The 27,491-nt window shown below is 48.7% G+C and overlaps 1 protein-coding gene across 1 annotated transcript; it reads left to right on the forward strand.

The window, feature by feature from the left end:
* Positions 1–25: 25 nt before the first annotated feature.
* Positions 26–26,242, forward strand: SCNN1G (sodium channel epithelial 1 subunit gamma). Its single transcript, XM_032606996.1, has 13 exons — positions 26–146; positions 3,460–3,807; positions 5,725–6,034; positions 7,738–7,928; positions 8,924–9,027; positions 11,591–11,754; positions 20,229–20,327; positions 21,869–21,986; positions 22,561–22,639; positions 22,723–22,780; positions 22,969–23,027; positions 24,368–24,443; positions 24,709–26,242. The coding sequence occupies exons 2-13, from the start codon at positions 3,491–3,493 to the stop codon at positions 25,087–25,089; spliced, it is 1,956 nt and encodes a 651-aa protein (XP_032462887.1). The 5' UTR covers positions 26–146; positions 3,460–3,490; the 3' UTR covers positions 25,090–26,242.
* The last annotated feature ends 1,249 nt before the right edge of the window (positions 26,243–27,491 follow it).

A 27,491-nucleotide genomic window follows, 5' to 3' on the forward strand; every position in this document is an offset into this window, starting at 1 on the left:
CCAGGGGCGGGGCTCCAGGGGGCGGGGCCCAACCCACAGGAGCCTTGGTCTCTGGGGCTGCGGGATGCTCTCTCTGTACGAGGAGCAGAACGGAGCGTACCCGGATCGCGCACACGCTAGCCGCGGGCCCTTCGGAACTGAGTGAGGTGAGCCCAGCCGGGTCGGGTCGCACCAGCTTGGGGGTTTCAGGCACCGGAGTGGCCTCGGGGTCCCTGGGCTTCCCGGACACTGCCCTCCCGGTCGGCGGCGGAGCGGGCATCAGCCCGGGGCTGCCTCCCGGTACCTGGGATGCTGGGACACCTTCCCAAGTCCATTCGGTCCAGCTTTCTGCTGTCTGCCCTCGCCGTGGCCCGGGACGCAGAGCTGGGGCGGGAGACGTTTCTGAGTTACTCAGAAACCGAGTCTGGGGTGTCCGGGGCCGCGCCCCGCCTCGTCTCTCCACCCAGCACCCGCTCATTCCCTTCCTGGCCTTGGTGAGACGCGTGGACCTGACCGCGATCGTTCCTTTTCCCCTCTGGAATGCTTCCTCTGTGGTGACTGGGGTTGCAGAATGTAGCAAACACTTGAAGCGGGTTGGTTGGGTTCTCTCCGGCGGCCTCAGCGCGGGCTGCCCTGGGGCAGACGTGGCTTCGGCCACAGCAGCCAGTCTCTCGGCGCGGGGAGGTCAGGGGCTGCAGAGTCGCCCCCCGGGATGAGCGCGGGCCTGGCGCCCAGAGCCCAAGGCTTGGGTTCCATCGCTGAGGTCTAGGGGATAGTTGAGGTCGGGAATGGGCGAGAGGGGTGCAGTAGAGAATCATGAGGGACTCCGGAACTCCAGAGAATTCTTTTAATCCTTCCTCCCGGTGTGGCATTGGACAAGTTGCCTAAACTCTGCACCTCCGTCTTCTCCTCTGTGCCTCATGTAATAATAATGGGGATTAAATAAGGTAATGTGTGAAAAGAGTAGGAGGAGGAAGTCTGGGAGTAGAGTAAGGGGCCAATAAATGATAGCTGCTATTATTTCTGTTGTTCGTGCTGTTGCTGTTGTTGTTACTGTTATTATTATTATTATTTGAGGAGCAGTTTGTAGTTAAAGGCATGGTTTCAAATCCCAACTCAGCCGCTTTCTAGGGTGACCTTGGGCAAGCTACTTAACCTCTCAGTGTCTCAATTTCATGTGTATAATGGGGAAAATTATGGTGCCTATCTCAGAAGATATTTGTGGAAATTAAATGAGTTAATACCTGGAAAGTGCTTAGAAGAGTGAGTGCTGGGTGTCAGTTACTAATTCTTCCACAGGGGCATCTTGTTTAATCAAGCAGTATAACCTAAAGGTAGCTACAACCTTGCTTTGTTTATAAGTTGAAATATTATTTGTGTGAACATGTATATGTTTTATGCTGTGCAAGATGGGTTCCCTTCTTTCACCTGTGGTTTCACTAACATTGGTGGCTGATCCACTGGGGTCAAGGTAGTCCTGGATAAAGGGCTGATGGGGCAGAGGGACCCCAGGAGTTATCTTTAGTGAGAAAATGGAGGGTTTGATGACAGAAGCTTCCAGAATCACAGTTTCTGTTGAACATTCACAGAGGAGAAAATCTTCCCTGGGTTGCAGTTTTATTTGACAGGAAATTGTACCTGGATCTAGGTTTCTTAAAACAAACTCTTGCTAATTTTTGCTTTTGGATTGTAGTGAGAGAGGAGATGAGGATGGGCAATATTTTAAATGATAAAACACAGTAAATCACATTCTTCTTGCCAAGAGGCTTCTTGCATAATTTTGAGGGTCAGAGATCACAGCAAGATCATATACGTCTGTGGAGGGTTAGAGTGGTCTGGCTGCCTTTGGATGTCTCACCTTCCTTCCACAGCACTCTACATCCTTGCCATCATAAACCTGAAACCCACTAACATCATTAACTTGAAAGCCTCCCACCTTTGCCCCAGCTCCCGATTTTGGATAATACCCCATGGGTTCGGGGTGGAGAAAAAGTATTTCCTCAATGCTAGAATCCTGCTTGAAGAATGTGATGGGGCATGGGGACTGCCCTGTATATCCTACTCCAAATTCAAGTATATCGTAATTTGCCACTGTCACCTACGGTAGGCATAGGAAACAGAGTTTCCATATTCCCCCTCCCCAGTACCAGTGCTCACCAATACTAGTGTTAGGAAGTGGCCACACTACCTACCCAGAGTTTGGGAATTAAATAGCTCAGGATTCCATCTCTTTCCACCCCCCACTTCAGTCCCACGGACTGTTAATTAACTGTCTTGGGGAGGCGGCAGCACCCAGCACAATACCGGGCCCCTCAAGGCATATACCATGGTGATAAAGGCTGCAAGATTCCAATCCAGCGCCTAGCTGTGTAATTTTGCACAAGTTACTCCTCCTCTCTGAGCTCATTTTCCTCCTCTGTAATCTGGAAGTAATAATAGTATGCCTACCTTACGGCATTGTTGAAACATGAACTGAAATATATAGAGAGATTATATATATTTGGAGAGAGATTGATTATATATATATGATATATGGAGAGAGAGACTGTATGCATTTGTGAGGCTAATGAGACTATATATTATTTTAGTTCATTTTTTAAAAGATTATTATTTCACATTGTAAAGTTTCTGTAATTCAGGGGCAGCATGTATATTGATGAACACGATCATTTGCTTTCCAACACTCTTCCCCAGACAAAGTTTTATTAAATCGAAGTGTATTCTCCAAATTCTCTTAGAATCAAGGAAATATGGCATGGTGCCTGGCAAATATTAAGTGGTCAATATTTGTAGGCTATTATTATATCAGGTGCTCTAGAAACACTAAGGGCTTGACAGTAAAGAGAAGTGAAACAGAAATGAAACAGAAACACTCCACTTGCAGTAAAGCAGCTGAGAAAAGGCTGGGAAGATACAGCTGGGCTGGGAAGGGACTGGACATGATCTAGAGTGGCTGCCTGGAAATTCTCTTGGCAGATTTTATCTGTTAGAATCGATTTGCAAAGTGCTTGCTCTGTGCCAGACACTGAGCTGGGCACCAGAGGGCAGGGCAAGGCAGGAACGATGCCATAAGGAAGGCAAGCTAATGGAGACACTAAGATCAGACCCCTCGATGCTCTAATCACGATGAAGCTTGATAAGAGGGGTGTGGAGGCTGGTTGGGATGGGGTTGCCCAGAGGGTTCCTGCTCCAAGCACCTAGGGGGAAGTTCCTGCAAACCGTGCAGTGATTTCACAGGTTACACCTCACCCAGCCTCCAGAGAGCTTGGCCTGGGGGCCACAAGAGAAGGAGGCAGCTCTTTGGCAGCTGTGGTGGCCCAAAAGCAAATATCCTGGAGCAAGGGTCAAGGCCTCAGAACAGACTGTCCAGGCCAGAGGGAAAGAGGAAGGCAGCCTCTGAGGACATGAGGGCTGGTGTTTCCCAGCGCCCAGCCTCCGGGCTGTGCCCACTCACCTGCTTTTTTTTCTCTGCCCCTCCAGCTTGCCTGCCCCGCCAAGTCCCATCTTCACCATGGCTGCTGGAGAGAAGATCAAAGCCAAAATCAAGAAGAATCTGCCCGTGAGGGGACCTCAGGCACCTACCATCAAAGAGCTGATGCGGTGGTACTGTCTGAACACCAACACCCACGGCTGCCGCCGCATCGTGGTGTCCCGTGGCCGCCTCCGGCGCCTGCTCTGGATTCTGCTCACGCTGACAGCCGTGGCCCTCATTTTCTGGCAGTGTGCCCTCCTCATCTCATCCTTCTACACCGTCTCTGTCTCCATCAAAGTCCACTTCCAGAAGCTGGATTTTCCTGCTGTCACCATCTGCAACATCAATCCTTACAGGTAAGAGGAAGGAGCAGGGACAGGGAGGGGGGTCACGCCCCCTCCAGGTGCCAATGCCCCTCCCAAAGGTGACACACTCCAGCCTGCAATCGTGCTTTTTAGAAATTTGAATTCATTGCCAGTGTTGGGAAACTGCCCTCTCCCAGGTTTGAAATCTGTACCAAGGTTTCAGTCCATCAGCTACTTCTGAGGATGGGCTAGCTCAAGGAAGGCAAGAGAGGAAGGCTGCAAGGATCACTTTTGCTTGGTGGTTGAGCCCGGAATGAACTAGCATTCCTCCTACCCTGGAGATACACACACACACACACACACACACACACACACACACACACACACACAGCCCAGCTTAGCCATTTCCCCTGAGCTCTCCAAGCTCACACCCTCACTCTCCCCTGAATGTGAGCTGGAGGCTGACTCAGACGTGACACCTAGGTGACTTCCAGAAGCATCTCAGCTCATCTGAGCGAACCCAGCCCCACTAATTGAGATCACTGGGCTCTGGGCAGGATCAGCCCTTGGTACTGCCCAATTGTCTGCTGCAGGACCTGTTCTAAATGGGTCATAGGAATCCTTCTCAGGATTATTGAAAACTGATCTGTGAGGCACATCGGAATCTGGCAGAATTTGTCAGAGCAGGTGTGAGGGTGGGGAGAAGGGAAGAGCAGGGGCGACTCTCTCGCCCAGAGTCATCAATGAGTTGATGGCAAAGCTCAACATCAAAATCAGGTCTAAACTCCTCCTCCACCTCAAAGTCTGTCTTTCTTTCTCCCTTCCTTCCTTCCTCCATCCCTCCCTCCCTCCTTTCCTCCCTTTACCTCACCCTCCCTCCTTCCCACCCCGCTCCTTTCTTCCTTTCATCCATTGTTCCATAATATTTTACTCAGCATCTACAAATTGTCATTCACTGTGCTAGATTCTGGGGCACGGAAGTGAATGACCCAAACACAGCCTTTGTCCTAGTGCAGCTGATGTTGTAGTAGAGGATTGAAATATTAACAAATATAATTACACTAATAAAATTAATAACAGTGACCATTTAACAGCATATATGTGTGTGTGTATATATATATATGTGTATATACATACATACACACAGAGATACATGGATGGATGGATGGATAGATAGATAGATAGATAGAATAAACTTATTGACTCTTGCCAATAACCCCATTTTACAGGTGGGGAAACTGAGACACAGAAAGGCTAAACGGCTTGTCCAGGGTCACACATCCAGAACCAGAATGGGGAATTGGAACCCAGGTAGTCTGGCTCTGGAGTTTATACGCTCAGTCACTATGCTGTGTGGCCTGTGCCCCTAGCAAGGGAGAGAGAGAGTGGGGAGAGTTAAGAGGGAGGCCAGGACCATTTGGTATTGTGAAAATTAAAAGATGGTGTTGTTATGCTTCATGTAGTCAACTCCCAGATCATGCTTCTGTGTCCTTGGGGGCTGTCAAGGTAACAGTTATACCTCTTCCCTCCCAGCATTGATTCGAGGAGAACCCATGGGCAGGGGCAAGTATGCTGGGTCGAGACAGAGCCTGCCCCCTGGGGAGACTCCTGGTTAGCAGTTATTTACTTGTCTTCACTGTGGCTGGTTTATGGGAGGCACCTGACAGTCACCACTCCAGAAATGCTGGTTGGGGCAAACTCATCAACACACCCTGAGAGCAAGCAGACAGTGGTGGCAAAGGTGAAACCACAGGAAGCCACACAAGGGTCATAGGGGAGCCTGCCCCATTTACTTGAGCCAGTGGTCACATTGGAGGGGGCAAATTATAAAAGGCCTGGTTTTCTTGGCCAAGTGCTCTGGGGTGATGGGCACAGGCTGACGCACATCGATGGAAAGCAGCATGGGGTAGTGCCAGCTTTCTGCCAGAGGGGTTTTCCATCCCTGACTCCCCCTTCCCACCTTGACAGGTACAGTGCCGTGCGGGACCTTCTAGCTGAGTTGGAACAGGAGACCAGAGGGAGCTTGAAGACCCTGTTTGGCTTTTCAGAGATTACATCTCGGAAACGCCGAGAGGCAGAGTCCTGGAGTTCGGCCAGGAAGGGCACAGGGTCAAAATTCCTCAACCTGATCCCACTGCTGGCCTTCGATAAGGGCGAGACAAGCAAGGCAAGGGACTTCCGCACAGGACGGAAGCGGAAAGTCAGTGGCAGAATCATTCACACGGCATCAGACGTCGTGCATGTCTATGAGTCCAAGGGCTCGGTAGGATTCCAGCTGGTAAGATGCACATCCTCACGGTTTCGGGGAATGGGATGGGATAGTGTGTCCAGGCAGGTTTCTCCTTTGCCACTAGCCCTATAGTCCCACAGGAAGAAACACACTCAGTTAGGGTGAATCAGCTGCAAACAACTGAAACTGATCCAGGCAATCTTAAGATTAAAATGTCTTAGAAGGTAACCAGTAGCTCATGGAGGCCTCTTGAAGGACAGAAATTAGGGAAGATTCAGGGATCCCAGTGGCAAGAAATGATGAAAAGTCGTTTCAGATACTGCTACTGGATTAAATAAGCTTCAGCTGTTTTCAGTCTTTTTGTTAACCCAACCATAAAGATGGATTCAGATCCCATTTGGGGACTATCTGATTGGCCAAGTTTGGGTCAGCTGATGGCTCACATAGGGTAGGACATCTTGATGGACAGTCTCAGCTGACTGTATCCAAAGGGTGGAAGGAAGTTCTACCAAAGCCAAATTGGGGTGCAGATACCAGAAGGAAGAAAATAGAAAATGAGCAGCACACAGTGTTCCCAGCAGCACTTGCCTTTGTGAGGTGCTAAAGCTTGACTTCTCATCTCTCCTTCTTGGTCCCATTTGAGGGACTCTGAAGAAGCAGCCATTCACCAGAAATGAATTCCATTGTCTTCCTGGCCAAACTCAACCATCACCCTCCTCTCTGTGCCCCAGCCACCTCTGCAAGATGAGAACTACCTCCACTTTATAGTCTCGGTTGCCAATTTTGAGACCTCATGGCTCCAGTTGCAAATCCTAGGGAAAAATGGCCCTTTCTCTAAATCACTGAGCCTTTTTGAAGTCTTCCTGGGTCCTTATATAAGATAAAGTTCTCCTTGATACAAAAATCCATCCTTTGGTGTCCATCTTTTTTTTTTTTTTTGGCGGTACGCGGGCCTCTCACTGTTGTGGCCTCTGCCATTGCGGAGCACAGGCTCCGGATGCACAGGCTCAGCGGCCATGGCTCATGGGCCCAGCCGCTCCGCGGCATGTGGGATCCTCCCGGACTGGGGCACGAACCCGTGTCCCCTGCATCGGCAGGCGGACTCTCAACCACTGCGCCACCAGGGAAGCCCTGGTGTCCATCTTTTAGGAGAGTTTTCAAGTCCTGTGTAATGAGAACATCTGGAATATACCACAGTTTCCCTATAAAACTCTCATTATTATGAGAGTATTATGAGGTATTATGAGAGTATTATGAGGTATTATGTCCTCCCAACTACCATGTGAGGTGGGGAAGGATGGTATTTTGGTCAACATTTTGTAGGTGAAATAATGGATAGGTAATGCCTTGCCCAAGATTCTGCAGAGAGGTCGTGGCAGAGTCTGGGCTAGAATCTCGATTTCTAGACTGTTGACCCAATAGGAAATGGTGAGAGTTGGGTGGGAACTCAGTAGCCATAATCAGTCAAAGCCTGGATGTCTGGGGACCCTGAAGAAGCTGATTTTGCTTCTCGCTTGGTAGGGAGTCATGAGAGTGAGGCTCTGTGTCCTTCCTTACTCAGCCCCTTCTTGGTCCTTGAGGCTTGAGAATGATGTATCCCAGGCCCCAGAAGTGAGAAGAAGCCCATCCTTGCCCCAGATATCCCTCCTGTTCCCCTGAGTGTTTGATCTAGAGTTTCAGTTCCTTACAGTCCTTCTGAAGGCCACTGGTAGGGCTGAGAGTTCCATCCTGGTGTCTCCTCCTATTCACAGTGTTCAAATGACACATCCAGCTGTGCAGTCTACACCTTCACCTCGGGGGTTAATGCCATCCGGGAGTGGTACAAGTTGCACTACATGAACATCATGGCACAGGTGTCTCTGGAGAAGAAAATCAACATGAGCTACTCTGCTGAGGAGCTGCTGGTCACCTGCTTCTTTGATGGGGAGTCCTGTGATGCCAGGTCAGTAGGGGAAGAGGCTGCTCTCGCAGCTCCAAGGACCAGCGGCTCTGAGTGCTGGGCTCCTTGCATGCACCTGAAGCTCAACTTGAGGTCTTGGGAGTAGCAGGTGCTCTTCTCACTGACCGTGACTTTTGGAAAACGACTTATACAGGAGCTCAGCTCTAGAGTCAGTGAGGAAGGTGGAGATGGTGTAGAGTCAAAATATCCTTAAATTCATTAAATTACTCACAGAAACAGAGTAGTTGATGGTGGACATATAACCTTGTATATTACTATCACACATACTAGTGAGAACCACTGATCTAGTACAGGAAGGAAAGAAGAAAGGGAGGAAGGAGAGAGGGAAAGAAGAGGGAGGGAAGAAAGGTCTATGTAGAGATGTGTGAACTTTCAGAACTTTCCACCTTTAAGATAACACTCAGATTCCTGGTAGAGACTGGGCAGTCACGGGACATTCTAGAGTGTTCCTGCTTATCTGAAGTGCTTTCTTCATTCTTTTGAAATACTAAGCCTTTCTATATGTTAGTTGATATACTGACCCTTGCGAAAACTGAGTGATTGGAATGGTGTCTCCCTGAAGGTTGGGTTCTAAAGTCAGTATAAGGACACATATGATGTAATTCCTTCTCTGGGGATCATTTGCCAGGAATTGGAATGGAAAAAAGTCAAGTGTTGGCTGAGAAATTCAAGAGTAGAGGAAATGGGGGGCAGATATATTGGCACAAAGAATGCCAAGTCAGGATGGAGATGGAGGTGAGAAGATTAAGAGGGAGAACAGAAAGCAGAGAGCGGTTCTACATCAACATGTGTCAATTGGATGAGGGGCCTTGTTTATCATCTATCAGAGGAAAGATGGGGGAAGTAAGTCATGTCTATCATCCACTGTCCACAAAAGAGAGCTGGCCCATTAGCACTGCCCATTTGGACTTCAGCTCAGGTGCATGAGGGGAGTTCCCAGCACGGCCCTTTTCTGACCTGTATTCTCCCCCCCATAGGAACTTCACACGTTTCCACCATCCAATGTATGGGAATTGCTACACATTCAACAATAGACAGAATGAGACTATCCTCAGCACCTCCATGGGAGGCAGTGAATACGGTAAGGAAATCTGCACCAAGGAGACCCTGGGGTGCTCTAATGGCAAGCATGCTGGCAGCAGGACAATTGGGGATGCTTTAGGCCTTCCAGAGATGCAGATTTTCCCCACCTGGCCAGAAACTTGGGACACAACTTTTCTTCTTGCAGTGTTTCCATCAACATCCATGTCGGTTCTTTCCTTCTTTATCAGAGTCTGTTTTCCTTTTTGACATCTCCTCTTTGCTTTTGAGAGAGCAACACGGACAACCCTGGGGTTTCTTCTCCCAGGGAAACCACTCGGGTTTAAGCTTGTAACTGGAGTGAGTAATGCTGGGCAGGCAGCTTCCAGATGGACTTAAATCCAGACGTGCTGAACAGGAGATTAGGGAAGCAAACACACCTTTATCTTGGTTAAGATGACAGATTCTGGAGCCAAAACCCAGCTCAGCCACTCACTGTGAGACCCAGTGCAAGTTACACCCCTTCATGTATAATGAGGGAATAATAGTAGTATCGATGATACAAGGTAATTGAGAAGACAAAATATAAAATGCACTTAGAATAAGACCTGATACACACTGTATTAGTTTGGTTGGGCTGCCATAGCAAAATATTACAGATGGGTGACTTAAACAACAGACATTTATTTTCTCACAGTTCTGGAGATTGGAAATCCATGGTCAAGTTGCTGGCAAATTCACTTTCTGGTGAGGACTCTCTTGCTGGCTTGCAGTTGGCCATCTTCTCTCTGTGTCCACACATGGCCTGTCTTCTGTGGAGAGAGAGAGCTTTGTTGGCTCTTCCTCTTCTTATGAGAACACTAATCCTATGGGATTAGGGCCCACCCGTATGACCTCATTTAACCTTAATTACCTGCCTAAAGTCTGAATCTCCAAATACAATCACATTGGGGATTAAGACTTCAACATATGAATAGGGTAGAGGGGCAACCTGCGGAGAGACACAAAATTCAGTCCATAACACACACTATACACACAATAAATGCTAGATGTGGTTGTCATTACTACTGTTACTACCATTACTACCATTGCTGCTGCTACTACTATCACCACCAATAATTACTACCGCCAGTATTAGTATTACTACTACTCTACTACTGTGACTTTTGTAGAGAAGGCAGGAACTCAACAGACTGGACTGGTTTACCTACAAAAGGAATTCTTGAAAGGTCCTAAACAAATTGAACATGATTTGATATATAGATATACTCCTACAAGGAAAGGCAAGGTCTTGTCATGGAGGAAAACCTACCTGGACACCTCATCTTTGTTACTGTATTCTCTGTGTTCTTACCAAATCTGCAAGAAACCATAATTCAGGGCACACACGTCGGTGGGAAGAAGAAGTAGTCTGGGAACTGTTGCACAATCCTGGCTCTGCTGAATGTGGGCTGTGTGACCTTGAGCAAATCGCTTCCCCACTCTGGGCTTTGTTTCCTTTACTTACAAATAGAAGAAGTCAGAATAACTCTCAAAGTTCTCTTCTTTCAACTCATGTAGGCCCTGCTCTCATTTGTTTACCAAATGTTTATTGAGTGTCTTCTGTATGCCAGGCCCTCTTCCAAGCCTTAGGGACACAGTGGTGAATAAGACAGATGCCATCTCTGCTTTCAGGGAGCTTGCATTTTGTTGCAGAGAGACAGATAAATGAGTGAACAAGCACATAGATATTATCTGGTTATCAATCCTAGCGAGCGCTATGAGGAAAACAAAGCAGCGCACGGGTAGAGAGAGTGGCTGGGGCTGAGATGGGGGGTTTATTTCAGATAAGGAGGTCCAGAAAGGCCTCTGGAAGGAGGGTTATTTAAAGATGGAAAATACGCATTAAGGGCCATGGAAGAGCATTTTGGGCACTAGCAAGTCCAAGGACCCCAAGAAGGAAATGGATTTGGTGTGCTGCAGAAACAGAAAGAAGACCAGCCTGCTTGGAGCTTCTTGATGGAAGGGGAGAGTGGAGTGAGGAGGGAGGCATCATCATCTCCCTGAGAGCCACAGTCAGGTTTCTGGACTTTATTCTATGGCATCCCCATGTATGCAATGAAATGCCACTAAAGAGTTTCAGGCAAGGGAGTGACCTGATCTGATTCCTGATTTTAAAAGGTCCCTCTGTCTGCTGGGCTCAGATTAGACTGCAGGCGCAAGAGAAAAAAAAAAAAGAGTGGGAACAGGGAGAGGAGTTAGGCCAGTGGTCAGATTCACCACTGGTGTCTCTCCCTGAGGGTTTAAGCAGCCACAGCTCTGTGTGTCCCTTTGGGTGCCCAGCAGAACTCCCCATCTCAGAGAACCACATGGAGATTCGTGTCTTGGGCAGGGTAGTAGTTTTCCTTATGCTTAGCAAACCTGCAGTAGTGACACTGTTTCTGAGCCCTATTTTGTGCTAAGCCCTGGAGACAGAGCAGCGAACAAGTCAGGCTGGAGTTTCCAGTCTCACCCTTGTCTACCTTTCACTTGTGGGAAATGCCTGGGTCTTGGTTTTGAGAATCTCAGAGCAGTGGGAGAGGTAGGCGACCACCAGGGAACGTTCTCCTGGCTTTTGACCACAGCAGGCTGCCTTATCCTCCCAGGGCTGCAGGTCATATTGTACCTAAACGAAGAGGAGTACAACCCCTTCCTGGTGTCCTCCACTGGGGCTAAGGTGATTGTCCATCGGCAATATGAGTACCCCTTCATCGAGGATGTGGGAACAGAGATTGAGACGGCCATGGCCACCTCCATAGGGATGCACCTGGTAAGAGAATTTTCTGATTCCTGTCGGCTTGGGGAGGAGGACAGATTTTGTTGAAGGATAACCAGTGAGGTGCAGCTTATGGAAAAGACTGTTGGTTTCAAAAGGAAGCATGGTCTAGTATTTTCCAATGGTTACCCCAGTGGTCATTCTAGTGGTTATACTAAAGGCTGTCTTTGTATCTTTTGTATGGATGAACAAGGACAGGATGCCATTTTGGATAAGAATTGAAGGAACCTTCCTTGTTCCAGAGACAAATGTCAGCGTTTATGGAACCTGTGCTGGTCAGACACTAACTATGTATTTGTCACTAGTATAAATAGAGCAGATTAACACCTTTCTGGGACACCTAGAGGCCACTGGGGCATGTAAACCACTATTGGAAAGTCATTGGGCCATCAAAGGTCTATTTGGACCATCCTACTTCCATCAGTTTCACCTCATTTACCGAGAGCCACTCCCCTCAAGTCTTTGACCTTTTCTGACCTCAGTAGGTGCTGAGAACACTCACACCTGTCAACGAAAGCACATCTGGGCTGCAGACTCCAATCCCTGAGTCAGTCACGCCCAATGGAAGCACAAGGTCAAGGCGAGGGGCGTGCTCAGACGCCCCTGGCCATGCTTGTACAGTCTCTTGTTTGCAGGCCTGGGGTCTTTTTATGCCAGTCTCTGTCTCACTCTGTCTCACTCTCTCACTCTCTGTCTCTGTCTCTTGCTCTATCTAATAGAATAACTATTAAGTACTTATTTAAAGGGAGTATATGCACAAAGTAAAAAACCCGAACAGTACAAGGAGCCTACCATGCAGATGTATCTCCCTTCTATCCCTGACCTCTGGTTCCCTCCGTCCTCTGCACAGAGACTATTGCTGCTGTTTCTCTGTTTCGCCAGGGATGTGATAGTCCGCTTCAAGCATGTGTGTGTGGGTATAGGCATTTCTCCTTTCATGCAAATACAAAATACTGTTCTGCCCCCTTTTTCACTTGACACTATGGCTTGGAAATAGTTCCATATGAATACACATATAGATTCTGCCTCATTCTTCTTAAAGACCCGTAATAGTCCATTGTGTGGGTAAGTTATTGAAGCAATTCCCTGTTGATAGACTTGAGATTGTTTCCAGGTACAGCTAAAAACAATGGTGCAATGTGAGGTGTAGTCATCGATTGCTTCCTAGAAGTATATCAATCAGTATGCATATTAGCCAAGTTGTCCTCCAATAAGGTTGTATCCACACGGGTATTAACCAATTTTTAATCTTTGCTAACCTGTCAAGAAAAAAATGGTATCTATTATAATTTTTTTGGTTTGTTTGTTTGTTGTTTGTTTGTTTGTTTTTATGGTACGCGGGCCTCTCACTGTTGTGGCCTCTCCCGTTGCGGAGCACAGGCTCTGGACGCGCAGGATCAGCGGCCGTGGCTGACGGGCCCAGCCGCTCCGCGGCACGTGGGATCTTCCCGGACCGGGGCAAGAACCCGCGTCCCCTGCATCGGCAGGTGGACTCTCAACCACTGCGCCACCAGGGAAACTCTATTATAATTTTTGACAGTCATTCTTAGTGGCATTTTTTCACCTATTTATGGAGGAAGAAAATCTCCTTGTGGACTCTTTGTTCATGGCTTTGTTTATATCCAACCTCAGTATCCCAAATTAAACATATTAGCCCTCATCCCTCACAAATTTTTCCTCCAGCGCAGTCATTTCCAAACTTGTTGGTCAGTAGATTCAGATCTACTGAATCAGTGTCTCTGAGAGATGAGCCCAAGGATCTGTATTTTTACCAAACTCCAGTGGTCATTTCAAGAGGCCACAAACTCAGGAACCTCAGCTTTAGAAACCTGAGTAGTTCAGAATGAGAGAAGAAAAGTGTGTCTTCCTAAGAGAAAGTAAAGCTAGGATGACACCAAAGCTTTAGCACAGCCATAAATGATGGCTTCAGAGTGAGTTATAAAGTGATATGGTGGGCATTGGGGATTGTATATTCCTCCATCATCTATTCATTCAACAAGCATTTTCTGAGCACATCCTGTGTGCTAGATGCTGGGGCTACATCAGTGTCCCCAGGACTGTCGCTGTCCTTTTAGAACTTAGGGTCTAGCAGAGAGAATCAATGACAAACAAAAAACTGCACAGGTGATTAACTCTAATCATCATACGTGCTAAGAAGGAGAAACACAGGATGCATGAGAGCATATCACAGAGATGCCTGATTTAGGGCTTTTTAATAGGGAGAAGAGGGGAAGTTCAAGGGGTGCTTTCCTGAGGAAGTGGTATTTAAGTTGAGACAGCAGAGAAGATAAACTGGCATCTGTGGCTTCGGTGCCTCACCATGTCCCATCAAAGGGCAACCCTGGACAAGAGAAAACATCAGGATGGCACCATCTGTGAAGCCGTGTCATTTAGTGGCTTTGTTCAATGTGGGAAATTTGTTCCAACGTGAGAAGTGTTGTGTACCAGCTTGGGCTGTGTGAATGCTGATTGCCCAAGGAAAAATCTTGAGCCCCAACCTGCTCGAACTGTGGTTTGAAAAGACTTTAAGTTACTATCTTTTTTTTTTTTTTGGCCTCACCGTGTGGCACGTGGGATCTTAGTTCCCCAAACAGGGATCAAACCCATGCCCCCTGAATTGGGAGCACGGAGACAACCACTGGACCACCAGGGAAGTCCCTTTAGCTTACTACTTAAGGAGTCAGGTCTCTGATTCCTCTGTTCACTGGCGGATTACAAAACTCCCAGATCAGAATAGCGAACATTTTGATCCAACATTTCTCAGGCAGTTTTGTACCTTGAAGAAGCACCTGGGATTTGCAGCACATTCTTACCTTCTGCCTCTCACAGTGTCTGCGCACTTAGAGCTTGGGAAAGTACAAAAACTAAGGAATTGCCCTCTGGTTTTCTTCCCTGAGCTTAGAGAAATATCCATCACACTGTTAAGCGAATGCTCTCTTTAGCAATGATGGTAAACAAAGGCATGGGTCGGTCTTCTGCTACACTTAATTTGAGATACACAAAATCAAAGCCACAGAGCAGGGTCAGGAAGCTCTAGTTCTGACTTATGAGCATTTAAAACAACAAAAAACTAGGGATTACTGAGAGGTCACCAGAGAGCCACTAGAATAAGTCCAAACAAACTAGACTTCCTTTCTTATTTCTTTCGTTATTTATTTACTTTCGATAGGCATGTTAAACTGGTAGACTCAGCTTGTCAGGCAGTTGGTTAACTAATCTTCCTTCACTCACTGAGGCATGTGTGTCCAAAGCACTGGATATTCAGAGATGGATACAACAGAGCACCTACCTTCAAAGATTCACGTTTAAGGGAAGATAACATACCTTTGCAACGCAAGTCCAAGCTCTGTGAGAACAGGGACCTTCTCTATCTTGTTCCCAGGCTCAGTTCTTAGAACGTAGTAGATCCTCAGTAAATATTGTTGGATAGATGGATGGGTGGTTGGGAGCCAGGACAGAAGCTTTTGGTGAAGGCTTTCTAGGTGTTGGATTCTTAAAGGACAATTGTCAGGCAAGTAGTATCAGGAAAGGCTAGTCCAGGCAAAGGGCATAGCAATTACAAAGGGGTCGCAGAAAGGATTTGAAGCCATGTAGTGAGTCATTCTGAAAAACCGCTTTGGCTGAAGTGCAATCAAGATACTGGAGACAGCGCAGTATTTACAGTAACACTAGAAGGAAATGACGAGGCCCTAGCTGAGGCAATGGCTGTGGGGATGAGCAAAAGTGAATGGATTGGGCTTCCCTGGTGGCGCAGTGGTTGAGAGTCCGCCTGTCGATGCAGGGGACACGGGTTCGTGCCCCGGTCCGGGAAGATCCCACATGCCGCGGAGCGGCTGGGCCCGTGAGCCACGGCCACTGAGCCTGCGCGTCCGGAGCCTGTGCTCCGCAACGGGAGAGGCCACAGCAGTGAGAGGCCCGCCTACCACAAAAAAAAAAAAAAAAAAAAAAAAAAAAAAAAAAAAAAAAAAAGTGAATGGATTTGAGAGGTATTACAAGCAACAGGGTTTGACAACCGAGGTCACTGAGGAAAGGCCAGGGGGAGTTAGATTGATAGTTACGTTCTGGCTTGGGTAGTGGGCTGGATGGAAGTGCCACGTTCTAAATTAGGGAATACAAGAAGGGTAGGTTTGGGGGAGAAAATAACCATTTCAGTTTGGGACATACCCAAGTTGTTGTGCCTTTGGGAAACCAAGGTGAAAACATCCTGCCAGTAGATGCTGTGAACCTGGAGCTCAGGAGAAAAATCCGGAGGCCACGGCGGGGTTGAGGGTGGGGTTACATCTAGCATAATTCTAGACTTGGAAAGAAATGCCATCACCCAAGACCTGAGACAGAATGCAAATGTTTAAGGGCTGAGCAGAAAGAAAATGGAGAAATAGAGGGACCAAAGTAGCAGCAGAAGCTGGAAAGGGTTGGTGTCAGAGAAACGAAGAGGGTTTCCAGGAAGGTATTAGCTAGGGTGCCAAACGCAGTTGAGAGGCCAAGCAAGGTAAAGGGCAAAAGCTGTTGGGTTGGGCAGCCAAGAGGTCATCGGTTCTCTGCCAGAGCAGTTTTCAGTGGACGGAGTGGAACAGAAACCAAAGTACAATGGGTTGGATCACGAATGAGAGATGAGGAAGCAGGCAAGGGCAAATCCACTCAGGGGAGTGTGGAGCCAGGCCCCGGAGAGGGGCGCGACTTCACTGTCATTGCAAACCTTACTGTACATTTTTTTTTTAAGATCTATTTATTTATTTTTGGCTGCGTTGGGTCTTCGTTGCTGCGCGCGGCTTTCTCTAGTTGCGGCGAGCAGGGGCTACTCTTCGTTGAGGTGCACGGGCTTCTCATAGCGGTGGCCTCTCTTGTTGCAGAGCATGGGCTCTAGGTGCGTGGGCTTCAGTAGTTGTGGCACGCGAGCTCAGCAGTTGTGGCTCACAGGCTCTAGAGCACAGGCTCAGTAGTTGTGGTGCACGGGCTTAGTTGCTCCGCGGCACGTGGGATCTTCCTGGACCAGGTCTCGAACCCGTGTCCCCTGCATTGGCAGGCAGATTCTTAACCAGTGAGCCACCAGGGAAATCCTCCCACTGTACATTTTTATCTTAAAGCATGCACACACTTCTCTTCACAAGCATATGTATAACAGGGATTAAGGGCTCAGACTTTGGAGCCAGACAACTGGGGTCCAAACCCCAGCTTTGCATTTTGATTGTGTGATCTCTGTGTCTCAGTTACCTCATCTGTAAAATGGGGATGATAATAATGTTACTGCATAGTCTGGTGAGAATTCAATGAGTTGATTCATGTGAAAATTGAAAACAGTGCTTGGCACGTATTGGGTGCTCCAAAAATATTGGCTATTTACTATACATTTTTTTAAGAAAAGAGATGTGAAGGGAAGGAAGAATATTTGAACCAAAAAGAGGGGTTAGGGAAGATTTTTCTTGTCCTCGTGATACCCTTCTGAGTGAGATATTGAGTAAGATACTGATCTGTTCCATATAGTATATAGAAAGTACTAATTATTTGCCATATGTATTGCAAATATCTTTCCCAGTGTGTGCTTTCATTTTAGTTTTCATTATGCTACTTTTTCACATGCAAAGACATCAGAGGTTTACATAGTCAAAATCTTTGTTTTCTTCTTTAGTCATTATGTTTATTGAGGATTTTCCCTCCTTGAGGTCAGATACTGAGCTGATTTTCCTTCCAGTTATTTTATTATTTCATTTGATAGTTTAACCCACTAGAATTTTATTTCTGCAGGATGTGAGATGCAGAATTCCTCCAAATTCTTAACAAGTAGTCCTAACGTCATATGTTGCATCATTCTTTCTTCCTCCATTGATTAGAAACATAAAGATAACTTTTATAATTATTTATATCTATAAATTGTTTTATAACATTACAAATAACGTTTATAATTTATTACAATTTAAAAACAGAACAAAAGAAAAAAGAGTTAAAACACCCATAATTCCACCTAGAGCCTCCTGCTGCCACCTGGGCTTTTCCCTGGCACAGGGGTGAGCTAAGGACTCTGTGCCACTGCCCTCCGCCTCCAGGATTCTCAGGAGGAAGCAGATAGGACCTCATTTTGGTAAAAATGAGTCCTGTTCCCACATACAACACGTGTGCACACAGACGCCTAATCACACCTACACATACCTGTGCACGCCACACACATATCTATCTATCTATCCATCTAAACTTGCACACACTCTCACACACACATACATATATACCCATTCTCATTTTCGGGTCCCTAGGGGTCAGGACAGAAGCCGAAATGTTTCCCCACGCTGCCCAGATCAGCACTTCTGGTAAACTGACAGTGAAGTGGGGGAGTGAAAGGCGGCGGGGGAGAGAGAGTGAGAGCAAGCCAAGGCTCTGTCCAAGTACATCTAGCTGAGGCTTTGAGAATCTAAAGACCTCTCTTCCCCTCTCAAAAGGCCATTGGTCCCATCTGCCCCTGCCCCCAGGTGTTTCAGGAAGTAACCTGAATAACCCAGGAGCTCTGAGTTTGATAAGCATTGTTGCAGAGTAAAGGGCCATCGAGTGCTCAAAAAGCGTAAAAACAGTCAGTTTTCTGGAAGTGGTCCATGGCCCAGTTCTCAAAGTAGAAAGAGCCTCAGCCACCTGTACCAGCTGCACAGGGCTTACCTGCGTGGACGGACCCTCTCCTCTAGATGCCAGGCTGTTGAACTCTCCCCACAGGCAGGTAGAGCCCTGTACCTAGTAGCTGACGCTCTAGGCTCTGTGGACATCCTGGGCCTGGGGGCTCCAAGGGACATCCGATCAGGGAGATTGCTGCTTGGAGAAGCTTAGAGGGTAGCATTGAATGGAGGTGTCCTCGAGGGAAGACACTGCTTGGCATCTTCGTGCCCAGATCCCAGCCCAGCCCTGACATGCACTAGAGGCTCTAAATCAGTTTGCTACCCAGCTATTAGAGGAATGACATAAGTCTGTTTATTCTGTACTGACGTGGAAAGACACTCACTCTTTATTATTAGTGAGAAGAGGACATTGCAGGGCAAAGGGAACGTGTGATGTGTGTCTGGATCTCAGGATCGAGATCTGACCTGTTGGAGTGGGCACCCGGGGGGGAAGAGAGGAAACCAGACCGCTACTTTCCTCTCTGCTTCCTCCGTTTAAACGTTTTCAAATGAGCACTTTTGCCCCGGAGGACAAATTAATTTGCAATTAATTGAGGGAGACTAATGGGTCAACAGATGAATTATAATACAGACAGAAAGAGATTATAGCCACTTGAGATGTCTGTAGTTTCTACCTGCGCCAAACTTCTTGATTCCTTCCCCCGACCCAATCACCTTTTTCTCTGTGCATCCACTCTTCAAAGGGAAAAGAATTTTCTTCCCTCCCATAAGTCTGCCATCCATTCGTCCTTTACCCTCCCCATTTCATAAAAGACAAAACAAAACTCTTTGTACACACACACACACACACACACACACACATACACACCCCAAATCCTAGCTATGATATGGTCACGATATGTTCAGTTGTTATTCCCCCTTGGGAGACATTACCCTTTTTTTTTTTTCTTAATTGGCTTGTCTGGATTGTTCCTTTGCAGTGACAAATATTAAGCTAGAACCAAACGTAGTAAGCCATAATAAAACTTAATTTAATAAGGCTTTCGAACAGTGAGTTACGATGCTCTTACCTCCTCTGATCAGGGTATCATTCTGCCCTGCTGGGTATTCTTTGGTCCTCTCTAAGAAAGTCCATTTTTTCAAGTCAACTTCTGGGACCAGAAGACAAGAGGGTAGGAAATGAGTCCTTCATTGAGACAAGGACCCCGCACAGCACAGTCACTGCTCATCTTTCTAATCCCTCCAGCCCCTCCCCGTGGATTCTCCAGTGGCTCACTACACTCTGAAAACCAAATCCAAACCCAAATTTCTCAGCACAGCATAGGAGGCCACCATGATTTGGCCTTGGCAACCCTCTCTGACCTCATCTCCAGCGACGGCTCTCCCTTTGAGCACGTTCCGGCCGCCCTGGCCCTCTCCCGCCTCCAGCCTTGTTGCTGCCTCTGTCTAATCCTCTTCCTACCTTTCTTGGCAAGTCCAGCTCTTTGTTGCCATTCCATGTCGAGCCAACCTGTCTTTTTCTCAAAGATGTCTTCCCAAATCACTTTTAGAAAGATTGCCCCCTCCTCCCAACCCCTCTAGTCTCTACCCAGTTTCATCGATCACTATCAAAAAAGATCCAGAATGATTTATTTGCTTTTTGACCATCTGTCTACCCCACTAGAATGTGAGCTCCACAAGAGCATGGAACTTGTCTGTTTTGATCACTGTGGATTCCATAGTGCCTAGAATAGCATCAAGCTCCTAGTAGGTGCTCAATAAATATCTGTTAAATGAATGACTGGGTAACTGCTCAGCTCCTCGAAGCTGCTAGAAATGCCCCTTGTCTGGGTCCTGGGGGAGGTCAGGGCTGAATGTGTGCTGCTGTGATTACAGACGGAGTCCTTCAAGCTGAGTGAGCCCTACAGCCGGTGCACGGAGGACTGGAATGGCGTGCTGATCACGAACATCTACAATGCTACGTATTCCCTCCAGGTACAGGCTGGGGGCAGCACCCAGCCCCGGGTTGTGGCCTGGACCCAGGAAACAAAGTTATATATAGGCTGGGGTGTGTCTGGGACTGGGAACTGTGGTTAGAATCCTGGGGTTCATCCAAGGACCTCAAGAGCAAATGATGCCAACTGGCTCCGGTCCTCTTCAATCCATCTGTAACCAGAGCTTAATTAATTCATTGAGATTTGCATGGAACAGAATGTACAGCTGAGATCCACTTCCTAAATGGGCCTTGGCGAGCAAGGGACAGGAGGAGGAAGCAGTCTGGGAGAGACACTGGGTGAGGGATGCCCTTCACCCACTGATGGCTTTGGGCAACTTGTGTGCTCTTCAGCAGTCACCAGGGCAGTTTGGATTGGATCCGGGGCTGCTAAGTGGCAGCTCCCAGGTCCCTTCCACCCTGCTCACCTGGTTTTCCTGGATGGTGTTTAAAAGTCAGGGAATTTCACAAGAAAACCCAGATTTCTAGCTTCTCCTGAAAAACAAGGTCTGGCAACATTGGGCCCATATTCCTACAGGATAAACAGTGGGTGGAGTGGCCTTATCAAACGAGACATGTTCTCTGGTTCCCCATGATCTCCACCACCCGCTAGTGTATTACCTATGTCAACCCTTGAGCGAGATCACCTGTTACACTGCCTCCTGTTCTGGCAGTCTGCCCTTCGCCTCCCACCAGGACACTAAGAGAGCCAATGAGAATCATCCCAGCAGAACAAAAGGACCACGTGCCCTGAGTGCACTGAGTCCACTAGCTTCCACCAGAGCTGAGCTGAGGGGTGGTGGAGACACTGAGTGAAAAGAGACCAGTAGTCAGACAATGTCTGCTTGTAAGAAATAGAAACACATTCACACTGACTTCAAGACCAAAAAAAAAAAGTGGGGGGTGGGGGGGGTCAGCTCGTTAGAAAGATACTTTGGATAATATTTAGTGAGAGGCTACCATTTACAAACACTTTACATCTTTCAATTCATACTCACAACTTCATGAAGTAGGCCTTGTTATACTTATTTCAAAAATGAAGAAACCAAAGCATCAGAGAGATTAAGTAACTTGCCTGAGGTCACACAGCTGGGAGGTAGCACAGCTGATATTTGAACTCAAGCAGCCTGCCTTCCGAGCCCACACTGTTAGCTTTTATGCTGTAAGCTTCGTGGCTATTATGATCCCCAGGGATCCAGCCTGGAGGGCTTGGACCTGAGAATCAGAAAGTTGGGGGCTGGGTTTGTTTCTCTCTGTTTCTTAGCACCTGCTCCAAGTTTCCCACTTATATCTGGGTCAGCACTTACATGATGGAAAATGACCACCACAGCTCTGGCTCAACCTGGCATCCACATCTATTTAAATTCCCAATAAATTTTCTAGCTTTGTCCCTGTGGCCCAATCGGCTGTGACATGAGGGCTACATTATGCTGTCTGCCAAGGCTGTGGGAAGCTGACCCTCTCTGACTGAGGGATGTAGGGAAGGGGTCTCTGGCATCCACGTGCAAGGAGGTTAAGGGAATTCCTGGGTCTTGTCTTTCAGATCTGCCTTCACTCGTGCTTCCAGGCAAAGATGGTGGAGAAATGTGGGTGTGCCCAGTTCAGCCAGCCTCTACCTCAGGGAGCCAACTACTGCAACTACCGTCAGCACCCCAACTGGAGTGAGTGAGACCCACCCCCGCCTTGCACACCCCAGGAGCGGGGTCAGCCCAGCCCTGGCAATAGCTAAGGCGCTCCCGGGACCCTGCCCCTATGGCCTTTGGCCTGAGGGAGATATTGATAGAGAGACACCGACCAGTTTCACTCCTGTTGTGAAGCCTGGCTTGAATTCTACTTTCTGATTAAGGATCAAATGCTACACCCCAGCTTGTGCTAAAACCTTGACCACCTCTGTCAATTCCAGGAGGTAGGAGCTATTGATAGTATCCTCTGACAGAACAGGTAACTGAGGCTCAGAAAGGTTAAGCAACTTTCCCAAGGTCACACAGCCAGGGAGCAATAAAGCTAGACCCAAAGCAAGGGCTGCTAACCTGCCCCCGACCCCAACTCATGTTCTTAGCTGTGGCAGTATTCTGTCTCTCAAAATCACAAGCCAGAAATTGTTTCCAGAGAACTAGTGTTTGTAGAAAGTGGAAGGTGAAATCATTAAAAGGAGACTATGGGGGCACCACTGGAAAACCCTAGGAAGGGTCCTGTGACCCCAAAGCTCATGCCACCCTGCACCCTGTCCCTCAGTGTACTGCTACTATGAACTGCACCAGGCCTTTGTCTGGGGAGAGCTGGGCTGCCAGTCGGTGTGCAAGGAAGCCTGCAGGTGAGTGGACCCAAAGCAGTGGGATGAGCAGGGCTGGGCTGGGCCAGGCCACCCACCCTCACTCCATGCCCTTCTCCATGTAGCTTTAAGGAGTGGACGCTGACCACCAGTCTGGCGCAGTGGCCATCTGAGGTTTCCGAGGTGAGTTCTCTGTCCTCTCTTCCCCCTGGAGCCCTCAGCCTGGAGACTTATGTTCTGATTGTGTCCTCTGGCCTCAGGGGTGATCCACAGGGGAGGCCTGGGTCAGGGGCTGGGGCTGAGAGGGGAGGGCAGACAGGCTGGCTCTGGTCTCTCCAGGCATCCCCAGGCCACTTCTTTCTCCACCACAGAAATGGTTGCTGTCTGTTCTCACTTGGGACCAAGGCCAAATAAAGAAAAAACTCAACAAGTAAGTTGACCTCCACCCTGCTTCCTCTGCTTCTGCCAGCCCCCGTCCCAGCCTCCTCACTTGACTCCTCAGTGCAAAACGCTCTCCTTTTCATTCATTTATTCATTCATTCATTATTTCTTTATGCAACAAATATTTACTGAGTTCTTGTCATGAGCCAGGCCCTGCTCGAGACCTGGGGCTCTCAAACTTTTTGACCATGACCCACAGTATGAAAATACTTTTTCCATTGTGGCCCATTGAATACATAACTGAAATAAAATTGTCATGAAACAGTACTCCCTTATGATGTACAATGCATTCGAGCTGCTTCTCAAATGTTGCACACTCGTGTACCAAACCAATTGTTTACATCCATCCCAATTGGTCACAGCACAATTCTGAATGATTAGTGCCCATACCAGTTGATAAAAATTTCGAATCTCTCTGTGGATGCAATCTGATCTTTTCTATTTCATTTTGTAAAAGGTACTGGTCATGACCCAGTAAGTTTATTTCATGGCTTCCTGATGTATCTCGACCCACTTGGAAAAATACTCCTTTGAGCCATGCAGCTTCTAATTCCACTTGAATTTTCCACATCGAAATTCGCTTCCAAGGGACCTTTAGCAAAAATCAGCCAGGGCAGAGTTCAGGGACCTCAGCAGGTGGAGACAAAGATGGGAGAGGGTGGGGGGATTGCCGTGTGAACCCACATCTCTCTGGGCCATTACTGTCTCCACAGTGCCCAGCCCTGGGCCAGATCTTTCTAGGTTTGAATACCAGCTCTGCCAATCATGAGCTGTGTAGCCTTGGGCAAGTTACTTATCCGATCTGTGTCTCAGTTGCCATATCTGTAAAATGGGTACAGTTAAAACATACCTGCCTCATAGAGTTGTTGTGAGAATTAAGTAAGTTGACTCACATAAGGTTCTTGGAACACATAAGGTTCTTCCAGTGCTTGGCAACACAGGAAGTGGTCAGTAAATGCTAGCTGTTATTATGGTTGTTATCATTATGACCTTATACCCAACGTGCCTCATGTTTTAGACTGCAATCAAACAACTACAATGTCAAGGTTTAATGAAGAACATTGTACTGTGGGAATGCAGCTGAGGGAACTTAGTCTACAGGTGGGGAAATGGTTTTTGAGTGAATGAGTGAACCAGCCCCAGGCCAGAGATGTGCTCTGTGGTGCAGAAGGAAACCCATAAACCAGGTTCTAAGACCCTGTGGAGCTCAGAGCCTGGTCCGTGCTGGGAGCTGGGCAGGAGAGAGAGAGCCATGCTGAGAGGCTGTCCATCTGGTAGAGTGCAAAGGCCTCCAACTCACCTTGGCCCCGCCTATTGGAATCTTTACAGGACAGACTTGGCCAAACTTTTGATATTCTACAAAGACCTGAACCAGAGATCCATCGTGGAGAGCCCTGCCAACAGCGTGAGTGGCTTCCTCCTGGGACCTGTCCTGGGCCTTGGGGAGCAGAGTCAGATTGTGGGGGTCCAGCCTGAGCTCGTAGGGTCACCAAAGGCCAACCAAGCCTCAGATCAGGCAGAGTAAGAGGGGACAGGAAGGCTGCCCCCATTTTCCCCCAAACCTGTTCGGGGCCAGGGACAGCCAGTGACTCCCTTGGGAACTGGGGTCTTTGCATGAAGCCAACTTGGCGGGGGTCCCTCCTGATAGTCTGGCTTGGCCTCCCTTGCAGATCGAGATGCTTCTGTCCAACATCGGTGGCCAGCTGGGCCTGTGGATGAGCTGCTCCATTGTCTGCATCATTGAGATCATCGAGGTCTTCTTCATCGACTCCCTGTCCATCGTCGCACGCCACCAGTGGCACAAAGCCAAGGAGTGGTGGGCCCGGAGACAGGCGTCCCCCTGCCCCGAGGCTCCGCCCAGCCCTCAGGGTCAGGACAACCTGGGCCTCAATATAGACGATGACCTGCCCACTTTCACCTCTGCCTTGTGCCTACCTCCAGCCCCAGCAGCCCAGGTGCCGGGCACGCCGCCCCCCAGATACAACACCTTGAGCTTGGAGAGGGCCTTCTCCAGACAGCTCACAGGCACTGAGGTGCCAGCTGAGTCCTGAGGTAGGCTGGGGAAGAGAGACCGAGCCAGGACCACCAGCCATGGTCTGAGAACGTAGACCCTGTCTCCTGCACACAGAGCGGATCCTCTGCACCCACTCTGGACTTTTCAGAGACATTGACTACAAGTCTACTTTGAACAAGGCGGGGCCTGGGCATGCGCAAGGGACTGTTGGACCCCACCCAGCAATGCTCGCAGCCGCCCAGGATGAGATAGTTCCTGCAGCCCAAACCCTTAGGACGTCTGCTACCGAGACAGATGGGGCCGAGGAAATGCGGCCGGCCTGGACAAAGGCCAGGAGTGAAGCCTGACAGAGTTCTTCGGAGAGAAAGACTCCTCCAAAGCCCCGAGCTGGGGGTTTCAGCCACTCCCCCAGCCTGGGCTGGGACCCAAGGATGTTGAGGCCTGACAATCACTGCCTGGTGCCAAAGATAGGAAGGAGGAAGCTTCAGGCCTGGAGCTGGAGCCGCTTGTGAATAAACTGCTTTAGTCACTGACACTGGGGCGAGGTCTGCTCTGTACCCTGAGGCAGGAGCTGACCCAGAATGCTCGGCGTGTGTGGAGGGGAAGGGTACACTGGAGGGAGGCCTGGGGGGTGTGACAGGAGGTCCTCACTCCAGGGTGGGTGTGGGGCATATTCTGGGCAGCTAAGCCAGTGCTCTGGGCCCTTTCCCCAAGCAGAGAAGGACCAGGGAAAGAACACTGCTGTCCAGTGGTAGCCTGAGCCATAATGGATTATCTCCTGATAACCCGCTCAGCTGCTCCCCCTCCAAGGCAGACCCCGTACCCCCACCAATGGCCTGAGCCTCACCAACAAGCCAGCCACGGGGACAGCCGCCTCCCGGCGTATTCACACCTCCCAGGGAGATCATAGCTAACATGTATTAAGCGCATAGTAGGTGCTCGATGTCAGCTCGAGGGCAGTGTTCTGGCTGCCGTGCTAAGCGCTCACAGAGATTGGCATAGGAGACTGCAAATGACAACACACAGGCCAAATCCTATTTTTGCTTGTGACCTAAGAGTGAGTTGGATGGTTTCTGGTGGGGTTTTTTCACTATTATTAAAAATATCAAAGGAAGGACAGTTTGTGACCTGAAAATTATATGCAATTCAAATATCAGTGTCCGTAATAAAATTTTATTGGAACACTGTCACGCCCATTCGTTCACTAATTGTCTATGGCTGTGTTTGTGCTACCATGGCTGGTAGAGGTGAGTAGCTGCAGCAGAAACTCTACAGCCCCCAAAACCAAAAGTATTTATTCTCTGGCCCTTTACAGAAGAAAATACCTGCCAACCCCGGACTAGCACAGTAAGTAGGTATCCCACTGTATGGATGAAGAAACTGAGGCATAGAAATGTTGAGTTACTCGCTCAGAAATGTTGGGTGACACAGCTAGGAAGTTGCAGAGCTGGGATTCTAACCCAGGCACTGTGACTCCAGACCACGCCCCCGACCCTGGGCACTTTATCACTCCATCATTTTGCATCCAATCGGTGTCTGTGCCTTTTATGTGTGAGACTCACGTCAGCGTGGGTGGGAAGAGGGGCAGGCTCCCCACCTGGCTGTAGGACAGAAGGAAGTCCCACATCCGTGGGTGTGGAGAGGCCTGCATTCAGGACTGCTTCCCGCTCAAGCAGAGGCAGAAGTCTTGGTGAAAGAGCAGAGGTTGGGGGACCCTGCCCGGTCCAACCCAACCTTAGACCTGTGGCTGCCAGAGCCATTTCTGCCCCCTGTGGTGGTTCCTCTGGCCCTCACGGGTGGGGCGCTGCTAGGAGGCATGGCAGCCAGCAGGGAGACGGTCACCGTGACCCCTGGCTCCCCTGAGGAGTGGGCTCAGAAACCAGGGCTGATGCAGGCAAGCCTCAGGTTGCCGAAGGCAAGAGCCTGGCTCCTGTCCATGCTGGGCTGGGGTAGCCGCAGCCAGTGCCGCCAGGGAACTTGCAATGGATGCCTGCCTGGCCATTGCCCGGAGAGAGCTTCCTCCTCCCCAAAGCAGGAGGGGTGGGGGCCAGGCCCTCACGTCATGGAATTGACCCACCTCGGCATGACATCACAGGCAGGAACATTTGCAGCGAGGCTCAGCTTTTGATGGCTTCATCAAAGCTGAGGCCAAAAGCATCTGAGGCAATAGTCGCCCACATCTCCCCCCGCATACAGCGCACATGCCACGGCTCGGCCATCTCCCTCCTGCCCAGCACCCAACCTCGTGCACCTGTAATGCCAAATGCTGCCCTCTCTCCGCCTCCACTCATCCTTCCAGGTACAGATATCGCCACCTCTGTAAAGTCTTCCCGTACTTTCCCTCACCCCAAGAAGTAGGAGCTTTCTCTCTTATAGAATTTCCATCCCCTAATACAATTTTTTATCCATCTATCTGTCTCATTAAACAGTGAATGCTTT

Source organism: Phocoena sinus, chromosome 15, assembly GCF_008692025.1.
Source record: "Phocoena sinus isolate mPhoSin1 chromosome 15, mPhoSin1.pri, whole genome shotgun sequence".
NCBI lineage: Eukaryota > Metazoa > Chordata > Mammalia > Artiodactyla > Phocoenidae > Phocoena > Phocoena sinus.

Excerpts from the sequence above, each read along its gene's own strand:
- SCNN1G (XM_032606996.1), top strand. The coding sequence starts at position 3,491 with ATGGCTGCTGGAGAGAAGATCAAAGCCAAAATCAAGAAGAATCTGCCC. Across the intron at positions 6,035-7,737 it reads GCTCGGTAGGATTCCAGCTG|TGTTCAAATGACACATCCAG; the intron begins GTAAGATGCACA and ends TCCTATTCACAG. Across the intron at positions 22,640-22,722 it reads GTGTGCAAGGAAGCCTGCAG|CTTTAAGGAGTGGACGCTGA; the intron begins GTGAGTGGACCC and ends TTCTCCATGTAG.